This window comes from Micropterus salmoides, unplaced genomic scaffold, assembly GCF_014851395.1.
Source record: "Micropterus salmoides isolate LMB-PRFRI ecotype aquatic unplaced genomic scaffold, ASM1485139v1 Ms_hic_scaffold_2, whole genome shotgun sequence".
Lineage (NCBI taxonomy): Eukaryota > Metazoa > Chordata > Actinopteri > Centrarchiformes > Centrarchidae > Micropterus > Micropterus salmoides.
The window spans coordinates 18,299,422-18,320,729 of record NW_024041150.1 but is presented as its reverse complement, the minus strand read 5'-3'; the positions used below and the strand labels follow the sequence as shown (position 1 = coordinate 18,320,729).

The 21,308-nt window shown below is 43.3% G+C and overlaps 1 protein-coding gene across 3 annotated transcripts; it reads right to left on the bottom strand.

Annotated features, from left to right (window-relative positions):
- Positions 1-2,510: 2,510 nt before the first annotated feature.
- Positions 2,511-20,697, bottom strand: serpinh2 (serine (or cysteine) peptidase inhibitor, clade H, member 2). Of its 3 annotated transcripts, XR_005446166.1 has the most exons (6): positions 20,119-20,213; positions 19,241-19,884; positions 12,318-12,410; positions 11,587-11,819; positions 10,613-10,877; positions 4,325-4,457 (listed from the first exon to the last, which is right to left on the bottom strand). XR_005446166.1 is itself a non-coding variant. In XM_038731692.1 (5 exons), exons 2-5 carry the CDS (start codon positions 19,875-19,877, stop codon positions 4,152-4,154), a joined length of 1,269 nt encoding a protein of 422 aa, XP_038587620.1. In that variant the 5' UTR covers positions 19,878-19,884; positions 20,461-20,697; the 3' UTR covers positions 2,511-4,151. The 3 variants fall into 3 exon arrangements, 2 of the variants coding, with proteins under 2 accessions (XP_038587620.1, XP_038587619.1); XM_038731692.1 differs by lacking the exons at positions 10,613-10,877; positions 20,119-20,213 and adding an exon at positions 20,461-20,697 and having other exon boundaries at positions 2,511-4,457; XM_038731691.1 differs by lacking the exon at positions 10,613-10,877 and having other exon boundaries at positions 2,511-4,457.
- Positions 20,698-21,308: the final 611 nt, after the last annotated feature.

Here is a 21,308-nt window from a genome sequence, read left to right as displayed (position 1 = left end):
CACCAAATTAGCAAGCAACACAAAAAGTAGTCGGCACCGTTCACCAAGTCAGGTAACATTAGCTACATGTTTGAAAATAGTTATGTCAAACACTGGGTGTTACCTGGAGTGATGCAAAAACTGAATGCACAGGATTCAATTTTACAGGATTTGCAGTTACTTGTGTCAATGAACAATACGTTGCTGTTTTTTCTGTGAACACAATAAAGTTCTCCCCTGAGGCCGATAATAAATGTTAGCCTTGGAATGACTAAGGGTACTTCCATTATCTGCCTATTTCATACTCAAAGTTTGTTCATGTGAATATTATGTTCTCACCGGAGGGAGACTGAACTTTTGACCAATAAGAAAAAAACAAACCTCTGTCAAGCAGCTGTAAAGTGATGAAACCATAGACCACAGGACTGATGAAACAATACCTTCAACTGTAGATGATTGATTCATTTTTTATTATGGCGCCATCTGTTGGTGGACTACACCAGACCAACACCAATTGGGATTGGGAATGTTCCATTTCTCAACAAACAATAATGCATTTCATCAGAATGCTTTGATAGATGCTATAATCAAATAAAAGTACTAAAGAACAAGCGATAACATTCTATTTCTAATAATGGATCTACCTTAAGATTGGTATCAAGTGCAATGTAAGTGCATGGAGTGTTTTTTTAGGAGGTCCAATTATTAGCAAGGTTTGGTCCCCGCCTCCACATGTGTAAGTGTCCTTGATCAAAACTAAACCACTGAACCCTAAGTTGCTTCCACTGGGCAGGGTGGTTCTCCTATATTACATTAGCATCATCATGCCCACATCGAGTAGGCCTACTACCTTATTTTGTAAATTGTTTGACTAAAAAATAAAACTGACCTGACTATTTTCAATGCTCCCACTATAATACATTTGCATCTTAATTTGTTAATAAATATTTTTCTAAAATTACACCAATTCATTCAAAATTAACTAGGTTTTCCCTGAGGCATCAACAGCACCATGAAGACATATCCCAGCTCTTGAGAGAACCTAGTGTCAACTCTTGCTAAAGCTATGTAAACACTTGTAAGGTTCATTCATCATGTCCGAAGGCCATTTTGATTTCTAAATAGCTAAGGAAGTGCATCTTTATTACACTCTCCCATTCCCCTTGTGGGTGTACAGCTGAAGCAGTTGGCTATCTGTGTGGCTTCTACATAACATATCTTTTCAAAATGCCAGTAAGTTGTCCCTGCGGTTGAACACAAGTATGAAACATCGCTGTTTTCCATGTCTCACATGCCTGCCTCTTACTTTTGACCTATCTCAAGCTTTTAACAAGAGCAGGGGTGAAAATGGAGGGGCCCCCGTAGCATCAGCAACGTTGACCCCCAGTTGACCAGAGCCACTTTTATGATTTCGTCTAAAAGGGTAAGTACAGTAGTGAGTGCTCTTTAGCTGTCTCGCCCTCTTTTCTGTCGCTTGGATTGTCCAAGGGTTGAACCTATCATGGCGCAGCAGGGGCAGGTTCACGGTTGCACTTTTACAACATGTTTTATTTAAAAACAAATTAAACATTAAATTCCTTTCAACCTTTTTTTTTTTTTTCATGTGAGAGAGCATCTCTGTGTAGACGTGTACTGTTGGTGATAGTGTCAAGTCATCACAGAGAGCTCATAAAGCAGTTCAACTCAATTACCTGTCTAAAATTTTGCTGCCAGCTATTACCAAGGAGTGCTCCTGGACACAGTGTGCGCTGACAAGACAAACACACGGTCAACAAATATAAAAAAGGATGTCTCAATAAGCATGATAAACACAACTCTACTGTCTTTCATTAATATATTAAAGCATGGTGTTGTGACAGCTTCCAGGATTGCTTAGTTTGAAAACAAATGTATTTTTTGTTGATAATTACTTTCTACAACCTATGGTCTTGCACAAATAACCTTTTCGTTGTGTGTCAGATTATGTCTGGCTACCTGTGAGCGGATGTGGACATGCATGTGTTTGACAGTGTTCTGAACGGAATGAAATGTGAAGGTGAGTCAGTGGGGAGCTGGTGTTGGAATGAGCAGGATTGATGTGCTCACAGCAGACGGCCTCGGAGCCATCATCGGCTTGTCTAAATTGAGCTCCCGGGTTTATTCAGTGTAGAGTATACCTGCAGTATATGGTGCCCTTTACAAGTCTCTGCTGCACAGGAGGCCACTGCAGAGAGGTCATTGTAGTAGCTTTATTCCCACACGAATGCACACGAGAACAGACAGAACACAAACGCATGCATGCACGCACACACACACACACTCGCGCGCACACACACACACACACACACAGGCATGACACATACTGTTGCTGAGCAGACCTGTGCAGAGGGCTAAATTAGGAAGAAAGCTGTAACCGGGGTTTCTGGAACAGATTTGTTGAATGCTGTCAGATGGACCAGCTGTGTGTCTAGACGCTGTTACTGTAACAGGACAGAACTTTGTGGGTTTTCTTTCTGAACTGGGGCAATGATTACAAGTGACAGGCGGGGGCATTTGTTTTTTCACACATTGCTATTTTTACTGTCAAGAAATACTATATAAGTATAAGTATATAAGTGTTTTGTGTGTAGACGCATGGACAGTCAGTACAACACAAAAGCATCCTGTCTAATTGGAAATGAGCGATATAAAACACTTTAAAGAGGAATGGCAAGCAAGGACTACTTTTTTAATTAACTAATATATTGTGTTTCTATTCATTGGTGGAAATACAAAAAAACATATTTTGCCATTGTCTGTTGGGAGGCAATCGCTGAGTATGTTGACATAGTTGTTGCTGTACTTTCTAGACACTGCGAGCCATTCATGTGTTGTTGCCCCTCCAAAATTCAATAACCGATGCTAGTTCAGGGCTTTAAATCTGCTTCCATAGACCCTTGAGGCTCAATGTCAGCCAACATTCAGTTCAGGGTGGAAGTAAAAAAAAGAAAAAATAGAAAAAGAAAGGGGCCTCCTGTCTTAGCCTGTATCAGTGCTGTCAATGAAGATGGATCTGTGGCAATCCACACATATAATATATTTATAGTACATGTTTTCATGATTGATTGGTTTGTATCAAGATCGGGTTAAGGAAGTGAAAGTGAAAAAAACAGTAAAAACAAGAGCAGACACATTTTTTAAAAAAATGTACCTTATCAAATATCAAACATACACAGTAGCTACTGTAGGTCATTCACATATCTCAACCATCCACTCGTGTGCTTCAAAAAAACAAATGTACAAATGAAAATCAATACCTCTCTAAATTGCTGTAATCACCCTAAATATTAAACTGTTTTAAGATTAAACTCAAGCGATGTCAGTCATGTTTGTTTCTAGCAGCATAACAGTGTCATTGATCCCTGATGGTATTAAGAGATTAAAAGGTTCCCTGTCCTCTCCGTGTTGTTGACAAGCGTTGTGACTCATTACGGCTATTAGCATTAAGCTGGCTCATCAATAAGCACTTGGCTGATCCATCAGTCTTCCTCAGATGTAGCCCAGGGGACACCGCCATAGGCTCCTGCCAGCTCCGAGAGCGACCGCATGGGCACCCTTGATCTGTCGGGTCACCACGCACACACATTCGCCTGCCCTGGTGTTTGCCTGGCAGGGAGGATTCAAGTGTCGCTGCGAGCCTCTGTTCGTTAAAGTTCTTTGTTGACGCTGCTGTAAGTGTTGTGTCAGTTTAACTACTTCTGCTTGTCAGCATGTTAGTGTTTGTCAGTGCACTCTTGTTTGTCATTTTTGGGTTGTTTTTTTTTTTGTTTTTGTTGAGTTGATCATTGAGGCCTTGAATGTGTGTGGGCGTGCACACGCGTGGGCGAGAGAAAATGCAGGGAGTCTCTTCAAGTTAGTGTTTTTGCTGCATCTGTCAACTTTAGTAATGTCTTGTACAGTATTTTCATTATGTATGCCATGTAGGTGTCGTTATGCCTGTGCGACTGTGTAAGTGTCGGGTATGGCAATGTCAGTGTCAGTCAGCGGGAGACTATGCAGTGTCAATGTGTGACAGTCAGCCGTAGTCTGATGTGATAGTGTGTCACAGTGAATGACAATGTCTCGCCTTAGAAACCGGTGTATAGTCTTTGAGGGGGATTGTGTAAGAGAAAGAGACAAAAAAGAAAGGCAAAAAGGATAGATGTTAGAGGGTGCTACAGTTCATCATGGAGGGCCTCTCCCTCTGCATGGTCCAGAGCTCCCATCAGCAGCAGGGCTCCAGTAGCGTTGTCTCTAACAAAGATGATCAAGGGGTGATCAGCGTAGAACAGCTTGGGCTTTTCTATGTTCTCCTCCTCTAGATTTGCGTCTCCTTCCCCAGCTTGAGCAGCCAGCTCCAGGAAAGCCCAATGGAGGACGCCACCCAGATGGAGTTTCCCCTTGCTCTTGTCCGACACCCCAGAGAAATCGGCCACCTTCTGGTCCCAGGCGTCGGTCAAGCCCAGAGCAGACAACTGTTTCTGGAATCGAAAAAAAAACACAGAGTGATGGAATTTATGGACTGCCTTGAATCAATGCTCCCAAAGCGTGAGGCCATCCTACTATAGAGACGTCCTGCAAGTGTATGCGAACAAGCAGCTGCCAGGACACTGATCAATTATGCACGCAAGACCAAACAACAAGCGGGAAGGGGAAAGCACATTTTAAAATTTCATGATGCTGTGACCTTCAGAAGCAGGAGGCATGCACTGCCCTTCCCAAACCTCCCCACATGATCAACGTAAACATAAATGTATCCTCCAAAACAGTCAATCGGTAACTTTTCTAAAAGGAGTTTTTTTTTTTTTAACCATAATGTTTATTTACTTTCTATGCCAAAAAATTTGAGATGAGAAAGAGGCTGACAGTTGCCCTTGTTGTGAGGTGGCAGAACAAAGTGGACGACAGGCAGAGAGGAGACGGAAGGAGGAAGCAGAGGATGAATAATTTAAGAGTGATGCCCCGTGACCTCGGCACCTCCTTTGTTTTGCCTCTGATATGAATTCCACAGAAAGTCGTCGCCATGACAGGTAGTTTATCCTCCCATGGCAGAGGGCCACTCACAGTGACAGGCTTCTCCAGGGGCCAGATGAGAGCATGTGTGGGTGTGAACGTGCGACTGTGTGGACTTGTTTCTGGATGTGCGGAAAGCCACGGCAGGAAGAAAAGTTGCGGCGGAAGGGTGTTTTTTCTAGCACTGTTTAAACTTTAGCCGATTAAACTCTCAATTGGAAATATCTTTTACATGAACAAGAGCACAAACTGATTTGGGTGAGTTGTCTGGGTAAATGGAAATGTTATGTGGGTGCTGCCTTGCTGACTTTGGCTTTCTTTCCAAAACCACAGAGTTACAGCGCCGCTCAGTTCTTGAAACCACATGCTAATAGACAACTGTAATAATCGATGTGTACTGTCTGCTTTTCTTTTTAAATGTTAAGATGTGCATGCAAGAGGTAGTTAAATCTGGATCATGCTGGCTTATGTCTGAACATGAAATAGGTAGATGTGTATACAGTTGTATGCACCTGTCATTCCCATCCCAGTGTTTTTATGCAAAGCTCCTTCTCCACACAGACACGCATGCCACCTCCTCCTCTAATGCACTTCTATTGTCCTCATCCATTATTTCTCCACTCTTCCGCTCTTCTTCAACCCGCTACCACTACATCACTGTCTTCCTCTGCTGCTCTGCCACTTGCCTGGCATCCCCATCCCTCATCTGCCCCGCGTGCCTCTATTTTATCTCCCTCTCTCTCTCTCTCTCTCTCTCTCTCTCTGCTCCCAACTCAGTCTTTTTCCTCCCCGCCTCATCCTTCTCTTTCTGTGACAGGCCAACTCGCTCCGGCATACATCGCTCTCTCAACTTCTCGATCTCCACCGGCAATCATTTCAAGGTTTTCGGCTCCTTATCTAACGAGGAAACAGAAAACAGATTCAAGCCGGTGGATTCCTCACATCGTTTAAGACAAATGTGTGTGTAAAGAGGTGGTTTCTGTGTCTCTCACCCTTCCTCATTCGCTTTACCAGTATTCCTTGACCTACAGTGGAGCAGGTACCACTATGACGCATATAAATAGTACCAACCAACCCCACATGGCCTAGCATTCCTCTCTGACTCTTAATCTGCTTGTAAGGCAAAAGCACTTGGTCAATTTTTTTGAAGCTATAAAGTGTTTAAAAATGTAGGGACCCCGTGGCAGCACACTGGGAAACAGGCCAGGGGTGTCAGAGGAGCCTATAGAGGCCTTGTGCATCGCAGAGGTGTGGCACTGCATTATATGGGGAGAAAAACCTCTGGGAGGTGCTCTTTGGCTGCCCTTTCTCTCTGAAGCACCACATGAATCTTAGATGGAACAGCACTGGGTGGACTGCTGATGCCTCGCACACAGCATCAACGGGCTATTTGTCTGCGAGTGAGAGCCACAGGCATTGTCAGCTGGTGGTTTCCTCTGTGTATGTGTGTGTGTATGGGGGGGGGGGCTTACGTGGCCTACAGTGGTGCGGTCTAACCAGGCCTGAGGTAGCATGGCATCAACCCCCAGGCGTGCAGCACTCTGCATCACATTATTTCAGCTCGATGGTTGAGCCCAGTAAGTAGCTTGTTGGATGTACCTGTGGGGGCTTTAAGGGAATAGGTTGTGGCAGCCAGGACATGTTACAGCTCTTTCTGTGAGGAGTCACTGAGGTTGATGTTAAAAGACAGAGCAGCCTTAATAATGACAATGGGAAAAAATAGAAAGATGAGTAGCAAGGCTGAGATCAAACAGAGAGACGCTCAGCTGCTGCTTTCTAACTATGGGACTTGAACAAATTGGAGCACATGCCAAGCAAGTGAGGTTTATTTAAAGAGATTTATATATGTATATATCTAAACACTATATATATATAAAAACACTAAGTAATCTCCGAAATCCCATGACAAGCCTTGAAGTGTGAGGGAATTTTACTTAGGGGTGGGTCAATGACTGGGCTTCAATAAACAATGCTTTCAAAGACATCCTGAGTTCTCTGAAACCTTGCTCTGAAATAAGAATTGTGTATTTATCATTTTTTATTGCCTTGTGCAACATTTTATGTATGTGTATTGCATATTGCATTTATTGCTTTTGGAAAAGCAGTAGAGCCAAGACTGATTTACCCAAAGGTACAATAAATTGCTTCTATCCCAAAACACCTCGAATATTTGTGTTTCTGTACAAAAACAGCAATGGACATCAATCAAAAATAGTCTTCCTTGCTAATTATTGCTGCAAAAAAACCCCACCACAGTTTAGATGAGATAGTTGATGAAGAGGCAAAGGCAACAAAGACTGTTAAGTCGTCAGAGAGAGCTGAAGGTTAAGTGTTGATTACATTCTGAATGAATCACTTGGTCTATGAAATGACAAAATACAACAAACTATGTCCAATCTGGTCCAATCAATTGTGATGCCTATAATCACGATGTAGGCATCACGATTATAATCAGCCCAAAAATCATAAGAAAGCAGGGCTAAAAACCTGCTTATCTCCACTGCTCCTGCACAATTTACACCTCCTATTTCATCTGGCTTTTACAAATCACACCTGCCAAGGGACTCTTTTAAGCTGTTGCCACCTTAAGCAACTACAGACGTGTTGTGCTTAATTCAATACTGCCCTTAACATCCTGCGTGGGTGGTTTCAAGTATGCAGTATGTGGCACTCTCTTTCTATCAGCTCTCTTGAGGCTTCAAAGCCTCTCCATCTCTTCATTGAGTCTCATCCGCAATGCCAGTATTGGTATTTTATTTCCACGGGCTTTTACCTCTTTTGCATGGTCAATACGCTCTCTGTGTCTCATTCACTTGCTCACATATACACATGAACAGCTTTTTACTCCACAAGGCCATTTTTTTTTTACCACAAATGAAAAAGGAAAAAGAAGCTTTAGCTTTTAGTTAGATATTTAACTAATGTCCATGAAATGCATCTGATTAATTCATATGATGCAAGGTTGCGGTAGCTGTGTTAAAACAGCTGTCCCTCGACACTGTATACTGTGGAGTGTGCTCTTGTAAATATTTGATGGCCTTTTGACCTCATTAGCCATGATTGAGCGAGCTCTCGGCGCACACTCATATGTCTTAGTCACCGACTGGAGATACAACCGGAATGGAGCTCAAGCTCGGCCATTAGTGTGTATGTGTGTGTGGCCTGGCCAGCACTGGATCAGAGACAGAGGAAGGGAGCAATGAGGGTGGTTTATTCAGTGACCTCTGGGCCAGGCTTGTTAAGAGGGTTCTCCATCTCTGGCTACAGACTCCGATACAGTCTGCCCTTCACCAGAGGAGAATGCCACAAATAGGGAGACGTAAAGAGAAAAAAAAGCTGAATTCTGGCACTATTTATAGTTCTCTGTGACACTTTCCACCTTGTCCCCAAGCAATCATTGACCCCCCTCATCCTCCTCCACCTCTCCTGCTCACTTACCAGCGAACGTCACTCCTATTTAGGTCAGCAGAGCCAATGCGCGGTCGCTGAGTGATGGCATATTACCGGCACACGTGAGACCGACAAAAAGGGATTAGATGAGACTGATACGACAGAGAGGACAGAGGTGAAGGAGGGAATGGGTGCGCTTGGATGTGGCAAATCCATGCAACATGACTCAGAGCTGTGCGTTTTTGTTTGTTCGGATTTGCCTCACACAGAGGACACGAGCGTTAGGGTTGACATACACACACACACTACTATGATCTTCTTTGTCCTGATGCCGCCCTCTAATCTTAGGAGTCCATGGCCATCCCAAGCACTGACAGACAGAGTTGTAAACAGTATTAACGCACAGTGATGAGCAATTATTTGCCCGACCCAATTGGAAAAATGATCGTCAGAGAAGACATGGCAGGCTGTCGTTGGCCAGAAGGGTTGGACAGACAGATGAAATGAGAACGGAGGTTACTGAGGGTTTGTTCAGAGCTTTAGCCCTTCCATAATGATTCCTCAAGTGCACTTCTTCTTCTTGAGAGCAAACGGAGGGAGACAACTCTTGACGAGTTGGAGAAACAGAGGCCAAAACATTCAAGTGCTTGTCCAAAATTAAGGCCCATAATGAGAGCAAAGTACATCTACTTTTAGTTGTTTACAAGAGTCAAAGTTTGTTTTTGTTTTTTTTTTTCAGGCAAACTCTCTTGCAGACACAAAGGAGTATTTGTGCAACAGTATGTTTTCTGCTCTTTCCCTGGCAAAGCCATAACCGTGTCAAAAGGAGTTGTTTCAAGCTTTAGTTCTAGATTACTGCCTCCTCCCCAGAGTATCCTGACAATGTTAATGTCAAAAGCTTGTTCTTCAGGGCATGGCTAGCAGAATAACATGGCAGCACAACTCTTCAGAAATGTTTTTTTAACTAGAGAGAGGGCAAAGTGGATTTCATCAGTCAATGATGAGGTTACAATGTACATCTAAAGAGGACATGGTAATAGGTTCCAGTCAGTGTACCCTCCCTGGGGAAATGGGTTTTACTGGCATGCCCTCTGTATCTGTCAGGTTCAACTAACCTCTCACTCGCTCTTTTTCTCTTACTATGTCTTTCTCACTCATTCATAAAGCCATACCACTAACTCCTGTACCTTTCTTTCACCCAAAGTGTGTGCTCAGACTGAACACAATGGCGGTCTGAGCTGTCATATTTACACACAGTGCGTACATTGCTAGCTAGTTACAGCTAGCTAAACGCTGTATAGTCTTTACAGTCAGTACACTCTACACACACACTCTATACATTTATCCAGATAATACAAGGTGATACATGTTTTGCATTCAGTCTGAATGCATCATAGGGTCTGAGTACTAAAGATGTCCTGAGCAGTATCATGGCCAAGAACATTTTAATACATCAGCATCGTCTTAAATGTCTATCCTCTCGTCTCATTTCGAGCCAGCTTGAATGGCAAACACTGCCCTTGGAAGCTCATATCAGCTGTCACTTATTTACATTAATTCCGTAAGTAAGTGATGACAGACCAAAAGTAAACTTGCCTGTTGTCAGTCAAAGGCTGTTATTTACATTTTGAGACATCCCTAGTGAGTGGCTGCAGCTAATATCAGTACAACGAGCTTGACCCACATCAGCAGGAAAATCTCAAAGGTGTGGAGGCCTGTGTGATTCTAGCACTTGTCTAGCAACTTGTCTGTGCCCTTGCCCCTGCTATGGACCCTGTGGCCTGGTCAAATACGCGCTCTTCCACTAGCTTTTCTCTAAACGTCCAGCCTCCGGTTTGGCCTGTATGAACCATAACAACCACCAAGCACTGACATTAGCATCAGAAGCCACTAAGCTGCTGCCTGTCTGCCTGGTGCTCTTCTTGGCTCCCTCTCTTCTAACTCAGGCCAGATACCTGCTGGCTCTGGGGTTAACAGGAGCAGAGATACAAGCAGACCACCAGCTGGGCTGTGGCATGACCATGGGGCTCCTGCAAAAGGAGGTAGTTGGGAGGCTTCAGAAGCCCACTGAGGAGCTACAGATCATGTTCCCTAGGCCCCTCTTAGCCTCCTACCAGCCAGAGTTTGATTCCCTGGTGAAGGCTGTTACACCCCAATGCTGTGTGTGCAGCTGGATGCCCATCACCTCAAGGAAGAGAGGAAAAGTGTGGGAAGGAGTGACATTTGAACTCACCTGAGTCAGAGCATCGGACTGGAAGGGGCAAGCCAGGTCTCTGCTTCAGTTACCAAGAGCACTAAAGAGGCAGAAGAAGAGGAAGGCAGAAAAGTAGGCAAGAAACAGAGGATGTAGGTAAAGAATGTATGGACGAAGAAGCGAAAGAGGAAGAAAAGGCGTGTGAGAAACACCGCACAACACGGAGGCACTAGGCCAGAGAGAGAGGAGGCGACAGAGAAAAGTGAGGAGGAAGAAGAACGACGTATGAATAGAGAAAAGAATACTTTTAAAGGGGAAGAGAAAGAGAACCAAGATAAGCAGAGTGCGAGTCAGGAAGACGAGGTGGCCAAGACAGAAGAAGAGAACAAAGAAGAGACATGGGAAAACCAAAGAAGAGGACAAAGAAGGCAAAGAAACAATGAAAATGATGCGGACACGGGAAATGAATCAAAGATAGAAACTAAAAGAAGAAACTACTGTCCAGGCTGCATGCAGGGCTCTGTCAATCTCCACTACAGTATTAAAAAGCTGAGGAACCACTTCTCCACTGCAAAGACTAAATAAAAACAATCAACCACTATTACTCCCACAGAAACACTTGCAGATCCCACCAGAACACCAGAAACGCAATTGTCAGGGAAGGTGAGGTGACTCTGGAAATTAGGCCAAATCAATAAGGGCTGGTGTCTGGTGGGGATGGAGCACCTGTTTGTTCACACTCACTCCAAGGATTTGCCAGAGCCATCCAAGGCCCTTCGGGAAAACTCTGGAGCTGCAGCCATCTGTGCACCACGGGGGAGGGGAAAAAGGATGCAACCACAAACCTAGAGGATGTACCTCACCTAAAGACCCCCCAAGTTTAAACTTACCTTAACTACACTAACCTTAAAGTTATGATTATAGTTGTGTGTTATTTTTTTTAGAACATATGTTCAAATATTATTCAAATAGTTCACCAAATATGAAAAAAGCAAAAAGTTTGTTGTACTAACCTGCAGACTTAGTGTGCTGGTGATGTTGGCCTTGGGGAGCGAGATGGCCACACTGGTTATATTTGTCTTCTCCAGCCACTTGGACAGCAGCTCAAGGGTCAGAAGCTTGTCCAACCTCGCCAGACTCTCGACATGGAAGGGCATCAAGAGCACCATACTGGCCTTGCCTCCCCATAAAGGCACCTCTAAAACCTGCACCATGTTTGCCATGTCTTCATGGTGACGATACAAACCTGGAGGAAAGGACAGGCAGAGGCATGCACAGAATTAAGCAGGAGCTCTCCACAGCAGCTGGTTCAGACGTGCACTTTCAGCCGTGCAGTTACTCACCTGCCTAAATGAACCGTACAACAGGAGAAAACAATGCAGAGTTGGATTAAATCCAATCAAACATAATGTGAATGCAACTTTAGACAGGATGGCAAAGGATCACTGAAATAATATTTTTCATAAATTGGAAATGGCAATTTAATATAACATTAAATAAAAAACAATGTATCCCTCTAACATCCTTTACTGCTGTCACAGCAAAATTTCACTCTGCTTCGTTGTTGTTTTAAGACAATACATAAAATATGAAAAGCGTGTTAAATAAATCACGAGGTACACAGTGATAAATAGTAGGGAAGCAGATTGAACCTTACAGATGTTCAAGCCATTTTAGAACTCAAATTGCTTTTCGCTGCATTTATTTGCTGGCAAGAGTACGTCAGCGACAGACTGTTATTTACCTGCTCTGTGCATCATCATCACTTTGGTGTATTTCTTCCCCAAAAAGGTACGATGATCTGTGCTCTCCTCGCTGAACTCTCTCTCCCAGAGCCCTGAACAAACAGCCAAACAAACACAAAAAATAGAACCTTTTGGATGCCTGTCGTGGAGAGGCTGTAAGAAAATACTGAATGATTGAAAGGACTTGAAAAGTTGGACACTAGGTTAAACAATGCCATGTTCATAAATACACAGTGACACTGGCTGACACTGCTCATGAATCATATATCATATCTATTACCCATTAAAATCTTCTTAAAGCTGCAGGGTTGACAGTGCTTAACTGAGGCAGTTATGAGGTCCTTAAGGCCACATTGTCCCATTCACTGTTCACTGCATCCCACTTGTCCCTGCTAACCGCCTGACAGTTGTCAATTTAGGAGGGGCTGAGAGTAGTGGAATTACTGTTGTAATAACCCTTTCGCAAAGACACTGGGACATTCAATCAAGCAGGGGACACTGGATGAAGGGAGGAGGTCAGCAGATTATGACTTGCACTCATGTCACTCTTTGTGACTGACACCCGGGGCCAGCTAGGGCTGCAACTAGTGATGATTTTGCGATTGATTAATGATTTGAAGAAATCACCTCAATCACGACACAATAGCAAAGTGCAAGAAGGCCAAAAAAATCAAATGGCTCATTTGCCCCAATGAAGGTCTAGAGACCAGTTGCTTGGCTTTATCATTAAATACTTGGACAAAGAGTGCATGGTCTTCTATTTTTGATATTGTTGATAATAAATTAGTCTTTAAAATATCAGAAAATATCATCTGTTAAGTTCCCAGAGCCCAAGGTCACATCTTTAAATTGCTCGTTTTGTCCGAACAACAGTTCCACACAGTTATAAAATAATCAATTTACAGTGATATAAAGCAGAGTAAAGCAGCAAATCTTCTCAAATGCCAAATACTCTCCTTTGAATGTTTGGCATTTTATGTTTGATAAACAAGTAATTTATCAAGAAAAAATGGCAAACATTTGAAAAGTACTAAGCATTGCACTTCCATCAAGTTGGGGCACTGGCAAGAGGCAGATTAAAACAAGCCTAAGGGTGCTTCTCAAGTCTCTTATTTGTCGTTTCCTTGCTAGTTGCTTGATCCGGAAGTTGTTATGCTCCGTTGCGCTCCGAGGAGCGAAGATCGATCTCTGAGGAGACATGAGCGAGGATACACCAGTGCATCCTTCGTGGAAGTCTTTTACTGACCGACACGCCCCCTTATTTGGTAGTCGTTATATTGACTGGACGCTGCAGCTGATCAGACTGATCTGATACATCAGGACTGATGACATTAAACTGCACTAATATCTCTAATGAAGCAAGCAAAGGAAAATTAAGCCTGCACATCCAGCCATCTCACCTACTGCATGTGATGAAAGCAGCAGGCGGCTCCGTGTGAAAAATCAGCTGATGAAAAAAAAATGCATTGGATTGATATGATGGAACGCAGTGATCGATCAGTGACGAGTGATGTGACTTGCAAATAAAATGTGTGCAGTAGTGTTAAAGGATATCAGAAGAGGAAATAAACGGAGAGCCCAGAACTGAGCGTTGACTTTAATATGAGTTACATCATTTGAATTTCCCTTAAACATTTTATCATATTTTGGGTTATTCAATAACAAATTCAATCAGAATCAATAAATATAAATGCAGATAATATAAGCATTGTGCCAGTAGAAATTATCCTGTGCCTCTGAGCAGGACAGTATAATTATTCATGTGCAGGTGTTTGTTAAACAGGTAACTGAGAATCATGCTGGTCTGCACTGATAACGGAGACTGAGTACCAACACCGTGTACATATGTGTAGACACAAACTCAAAAGTCTCTACAGCTGTTACAGCCGACTGACATCTGATCGAGCTGTGATTAGCTGGCGCCTTCATCAGAAACGGACGTCGCTTCACGTGAGGCTTCGGAGGAAGGGACGTCTCTAAAAACCTATTTCCTCGTTCCTTTTCTCCTGGCTTTGTTTCCTTTCGTCTCTGTCCATGCATCCACGGTGGGCGGGACTAAGACGCAAGGAAAAGACGCAAGTGATGCGCTTAAGAGACTTGAGAAGCACCCTACAGTCATGCTAGCGGCTCTGTCAGTCTGTACTTGCACAACGATGCTTTGAGCTAAATGCTGGACCTATATGAGTCCATTATCGAGGATTGTCAAACAAAGATTGTCCCCTAACATTTGTTATGCTGAGACCATACCAAGATACCCTGACATAATGCAGTTTAAAAAGAAACTTTTTTATTGTTAGGAATAGTACTTTGAACAAAAGGTACAACAAAATATATTTAAGTTTTGATAAACAGTAAAATGTATAAAAGTACAGAAAACATCTTAAAATATCTTATCTGATTTGATAAAAAATTATAGAGTACTACTACTAATGAACATTAAAGTAAATAGCAAATGGAAGATTCAATGCTTCGATGGGCGGAGCCTGATTCGACTGTCAATCTCACAGTCGTAGCTTCGCAGTGAAACAAGGATCACGCCATTTTGGCGACATGGGGGTGTTCAACGTCTGGTTTTACATAGAACTACCAGTTTTCTCCCAATAACTTAATATACAGCTAATTACAAAGAAAAAATTAAAAAGAAAATAACTTTGTAAAGTGCGTGAATAAATCCAAAATTGTAACCCTAACCCTGGGTCATCAGTGCACATGTGTAGGCGTAGCGTGAATGTGGTGGCGGAAGAGGAACACTTGCTGAAGAGATGGAGCCCCAGCTTCACTGGTGTTGTGCCGAGATTTTTATTTTATTGTTTTTAAATAGCCGACTACTTGAAATAGACCCGTGAGGAACCGCGACGTTCATGCAGTTGCCAGTTACCCCCCCCGCGCGCTCGCAATCGTTAGCTGCTGTAAGTGATGTTAAAGAATATTTAGAAGTAATGAATTAGGGAGAATGAGAGGAACAAGAACCGTTTCAGGAATAAATCTACAATCACATCTGTCAACAGCGTAGCCTCCTCCACTCACCTACTGTAACATTAAACGCACTGCTGTGACCCCAGAGAGGGCAGTGAGGGTTAGCAAGTCTAATCACGAATATTTTCAGGAGAGGAGAAGTATTTTTATTATTATTTAAGTCATATAATTGACGTGACAAATGACCAACTCACAGAGAACACTGAGTGTGAGAGCTACCATGAGCTACTCTTTGTAGTTGTTTCCACATGTTCCAGTAGTCTCCAGTCAGCTGATGTTTTGTTCTGTGATGCTGCAGTGCTTTGAACAGAGGAGCTGCAGAGCGCCCTCTGGCAGGCAAACTGTGCAATAAGTAGCTAATATCGGCCGATAATATCTGCAAAACTCGGTTGGCTCTACTAAATGCTTACATCGGCGTGCTGACATGCTCACAATGATAATGCTAACATGCTGATGCTTAGCTGGTATAATGTTTACCATGCTCACCATCATTAGTTTAGCTTGTTAGCATGTATGTGAACATTTCATTATTAGCAGCAAACACACAGAACAACTGAGGTTGATGGGAATGTTGTTAGTTTTTCAGGTATTTAACAAGTACTGATGGCACTAGATGAAAAGGTAAGAGATGAAAATGTCTGTGCTAAATGTCATTGCAATCTATCCGCTAGTTGTCAAAATATCTCCCCTAAAACACAAAAATGTAAGCCTCCCGCTGGAGTTTGATGAAAAGTCAAGGGATCACCAAAGTCAGTCGGATTCATCCTGTGGGGACCACACATGTCTGTCCAAACTCATGACAATCCATCCAGTGGACCAACGTTTGTAATTGTTAAGTTGAAAACTATAAAAACAGACAAAAACAAATTTCAGCAATAATCAGTGTTATTTTCTTCGGAAGCACGTATATAACGGTTTTCACGGGCTGACGGGTACTCCTTATGACAAGTACACAAAAGCTGATTTGTAAAATTGATGTTTAAATTGTTTAACTATTAAAACTGATGCTCAATTAATGGGCAAATTGTTTCAGCACTGGGAGTGGCTTTCCCAAAAACCACAGAGCCTCCATTGGACCCCAGCCAATCCCACATCACAGCAAAATGTCACGTGATTCTGCCTCACAGACATGCTAGTCACTGACATTTGCTCCACGCTCAAGGTTACCTGAAGTGGCAGCCGTGTTGTTGAAATGATGTCATAATGATTAGAGAAGATTTAGAGAAGAATTTCTCCACAGTGTGCGTACATTTGTGTGTGTGTGTAAGTGGTCTTGAGCGGGGATTTGATGGCCACACCAGCCTGCACAGCAGATTCTGTTGATCTCTGCGTGTGCCTGTGTGGGCTTGTGTCCAAGATAATGTACTGCATTGTCTTCTTTTATAAGACAGCACTGCAGTGGAGAGATCGTTTGAAACCTGAATCCATTAATATCCATCAACAATAAACAATGAGACAATTGCACAGCTAAGAAATCCAATTGCTCACAGACTTATCAGTTCATACTGTAAACTTCAGGCAAAAACCAGAGGAGAATCAATGCAACCGACCCACTCCCTCTCCTCCCTTATCAACTTTTGATTACAAATAGTTATGGTATTTGAGAAGCTACTGTATTATTAGAAGATAAATACGTGGGGACGTGTTGTTCTCTCTTGCCTTTTCTTTCCTCTTCTACTTCCCCATGTTGTTGTGTTATCTTGTGTATAAGTCTCTCTACTGTTTTTTTTTCGCTATCTTTTTTTTCTCCTTCCGTCTCCAGTGTTTGTTTGTCTAAAATGGGAACAAAGCCTGAATTAATTAACTAGCGTGGACTGAAACTCCCAAGGTAGGCCCTTTTGCATCCCTCCACTATGTCTGTCAATCTCTTTCGCTCTCTCAGCAGGCCACCCTCTCTTTACTTTTCTCAGTTTTTGCTCTTTACTTTTCCACCCATCTCTTTTACCCTGCATCTCTTTGTCCCCTTCCCACCCAGAAATCTCTCCTCACATTGCTCTTTCTCCGCAGCCCCTTTCCCCATTCTCTTCACTTTTAACATCTCTCTACTATAAGCATGTTCTACTGCTAATTGCCCCTGACCTTCCCTTTCTTTGAATGTTGTGTACTGCCCAGGGAAGGAGGGACAGCAAAGAGCTTTTTTAATTCTCCCCTTCAATAATTAACTAAAGGGAACAAAAGTGAAACAAACAAAAACGGGCAAGGAAGCAGATGCCTGTTCAGTGCCAAAAGAAATTCCGGCACTATCTCTGAAACCATTACATTATCACAGAGAATTGCTTTAAGACCCAGAAATCAAAGACAAATAAAAAAAAAAAGTTGCAACAAACCAGAGGCAGCTAGTAAGAGCAAGAAGCAAATATCGACCACTTTTAAATTATGAATCAAAACTAAAGGAATCCAATTTTCTGTAATCTAATTTGTGTTCTGCAATCTGCTGTATAATCTAATTTGTATATTTCCTCCACAAAATTAATGAACCGACCAAACGAGGGTCGGTTCACGGAAAAACTCATTTCGTAATGAAGTCAAAACATCAAACAAAGAAAATTAATTAAATTGCTTATCAATGTATAGTCTGTCAGGGAATGTTATTTTCAAAAGGCTGTCTATCTGTTGGCAACCTGTTTTCACTTGCCTTTACAGCAATGCCTCCTTTGCACCTAATAAAAAGAATACCTGCAGGAGGAAACAGAAGGAATGGAGGCAGATAGAAGCAGATAAGGATGTGAACAGGAGACACGTGGGAAGAAGAGGGAGAGAAGACAGGGGTAGATTAGACACGCGATAAACAATGACAAAAGCACAAAAACAGAGACAAACGCCACAAAAAGAACAAGTGAAACAGAAGGGTATATTTAACGCATCGTCATCTTTTGTGAAGACTGCAAACAAAAATGAGATTCTACGTAAGCAGGCACACGAATGTTGGCTGTGCTCTGAGAAAGAGAGAGATGGTAGATTACATTCCTGAAAAGTTCTCATGAAAACGAAAAATAACTCATTTGCTACTTCTTGACATTTTTGTACTAAAAGTCTAGCTGTGCAAACACAGACACCCTTTAACAGTTTAACTAATCTACTTTTTAAACGGGCACAATGATGAACGATCAACTTCAGATAAGGATTATGTGGATATGTTTTAGAGATGCAACTGTTAAATCACAGATGGGGCTTCTAACTGACTGCATTTGTACCAAAACATTGACTGGTTTCCACCACTGCAGCCCGTCACAAAGAACAGATCTGAGCCAAGCTGTGCCGGCGCAGACTTGGAGCGCTCCAAGCACAGATGTTAGGCATGACACCGAGGGAGAGAGTCTGGACACTTGTTACTCAATTATTTAAGATGACACATCACCCCCCAATGGAAGATGAATAAGCTCTCAGTGATAGACCCCAGAATCATCCTTTATCTGCTGTGTCCACCAGCTGGAGTCCACCGCATGCACGCACACAGACACACACACGGACATGCACACTGCACACGGGTGGGCACGCTGGCACACACAGTGTGGTGGGCAAACTGGCGTGCAGGCTCTCAGTGCTGTCTGAACACTGAAAATGGTACATGTGCAAGCCATATTAATATTCTAAAACTTCACTTCAGAGACACTGCATAATTACAAATGACTCAACAATTAAAAAGCACACAAGTGTGTTTCAGCATTACTCGGTCAGGGCTCGCTGCTATGTTACGTGTCTACATCCAACCAGTTATGTCCTTAGGTGCTCACCATAATGAAATATTAAGTCACCTCCATCTAATGTCACACCCAGGACTGTTTTGGACACACTGACAAATGAGGACATGTTTGCACACTATTACAACTATAATTTCCCATTACCCAACCAACGTCATATTTCATTGTCACCACAGACCAATGGTAGCATGGTGAACTGAGTACAGACCCACGTGTAAAACTACTTGTGTATTTACTGTGCTCACCTTTAAAGCGCATGGCATTGGCCAGTATCATGGCTCCAGCCTTAGCCTGGACTTCAGCTGCTAAAGGAGCTCCCTCCAGGCCACCAAGCCCAGCTTTGGCCCAGCCATGGAGCTGCTTCAGGTCCGCCTTGGAGTCTCCTTTCCCCAGCGGCTGATGCGGCAGCCTGAATCCAGCCTGGCTCTCCTTCACAAACGTCTGGCTGACTGGAAGAGCCTGCTTGGAAAACAGAGCTGAGGATGTGTGCAGGTGAAAGCTGGTCCCATTGGCCTCCGTGAAGCTCTTCAACGCCACGGACAGAAGCTCACCAGCACGGGTTCCAGCCTTGGCAGGAGATGGGGTCTTGAGGAGGTCTTGGAGTTGGCTGGCAGTGGTGCCTGCTGATCCTCCACCCAGCGCTCCCAGTGAGGAGGCCACGAGCAGAGGGGAGAAGAGGGTGTTTATCGAGCTTGAGTCAGAGCGGAGGGCCTGGTACAGGCGCAGACCCAGAGCCCAGCTGGGGTCACCCAGTGGAGGAGGCGGGCGAGGTGGAGGGCTGACTGGGACAGCAGAGCTCTTCTTGGATGAGCCAGCAGTGCTGCCTTGCACCAGGAGAACTGGCAAAGAAATAAGGATATAGACAGGAAGCCTGGGCTGCATGGCAGATCTACAGGAAAGCACAGGAAGTGGAGTCAGTGAAAGGATAAACTATTTGTGTGTGTATGACAATGAGAGGCATGAAGAGAATGCCTAACAAGCTACTAGCTCTGTTCAATACAGATATTTTGACACATTTTTAACTGTGTAATACTCATGCTGTTATTGTACTGTTCATAGACTATTTGAGATAAAGCAATATAAACACAGTCTTAACGTTCCATGTTTGCTGTAAAACTCCTACTTGTGCAAACAGCAGCCCCTGCTCCTACAGAGCCACAGCAGTAAACCTGAGTTTTTAAATTCCTCCCCACTTGACAACATGGCTATTATCTCACCGGCTGAGCGAAAAAAAACAGTGTGACAATTAACTTTGATGAAATTTCAAAAGAGGCTTTTTAGTCTACGACTGAACAAGGGGAAGAAAAGGAGAAAATAAAAACACGCGTCTCTATCTCGCCTGACAAAAACACCGACAGGAATGACGGGAAACATCTGTTGTCTAGTGCAGCCTACTCTGCTGTGATTGCCGAAGACCTCTCGGCGAATAAAGGAAAGAAAGAAAGCCTTGTTTGTTCAGATTTACCGTTAATTAATTCAAGTGTATCCCTCTCCTCCGCTGCTGTCCTTTAAGCTACGTGCTCCAGAGGAAGTGGTGCTGGGAGTGGGCTCGGACGTGGCAGCTCTCAGAGGAAGTTTGCCGTCTCCCCTCAACTTCACCCCCGGACAGCTCTCTGCTTTTCCAGAAACTTCCATGCGCCCCAGTGAAGCCGCTACTGTGCGCAGTCTGAGATTTAAACGGAGGAATGGAGGCTAACAGTTCAGGCTAAAGTTGGGGGAAACGACATTAAGCGTTTACCTCACACATCCAAAGATATTCACAGTGAGATGTCCTTATGAGTAGGCAAAGCAGTGCACCGTGGTTAAAACATGTAACCCCGTTTGATTTATAGGCTACATATCACAGCTTCTACGGTGCTGTTTTTTTTTTTTAAATGCATTATAGAAGCCTATTATTTATGAAAAAAATACGGTTATGTCGTTTAATTAAGTTGTTGTATCCAACTAGTTTATGACAGCATAATACATTTATGCTTTACAAAACCACAATTAAGTCCCCGCGGCTGTGCTGTAAGAGTTTGGCGGGGATTACGTGCATGCGGTGTTGGGCCTGGTATAGATTTTAAAACGAACAAAAATACCACCAGTAAATGAGGCGTTTCTCCATACATCCAAAAGAAAGCTCTGTGGGTTTGCTTGGATAATAAACCCTCTTGTTCTTGCTCAGTGGGGGTTGTAGTTCCCAAAGCCATTCAAGCGGGGTCGCTAATGGTCTTCTCATCGCCTCAGCTCAGTGACCCTGTGAGAGGCTGCAGCATGTGAGCCAGGGCCTCCCAAACTTGACATCCAGGCCTCCCAGTGGATAGGGTATAG

Excerpts from the sequence above, each read along its gene's own strand:
- serpinh2 (XM_038731691.1), bottom strand. The coding sequence starts at position 20,198 with ATGTTGTCAAGTGGGGAGGAATTTAAAAACTCAGGTTTACTGCTGTGG. Across the intron at positions 12,411-19,240 it reads CAATGCCATGCGCTTTAAAG|GGCTCTGGGAGAGAGAGTTC; the intron begins GTGAGCACAGTA and ends CTGTTTGTTCAG. Across the intron at positions 11,820-12,317 it reads GATGATGATGCACAGAGCAG|GTTTGTATCGTCACCATGAA; the intron begins GTAAATAACAGT and ends CCTTTCCTCCAG.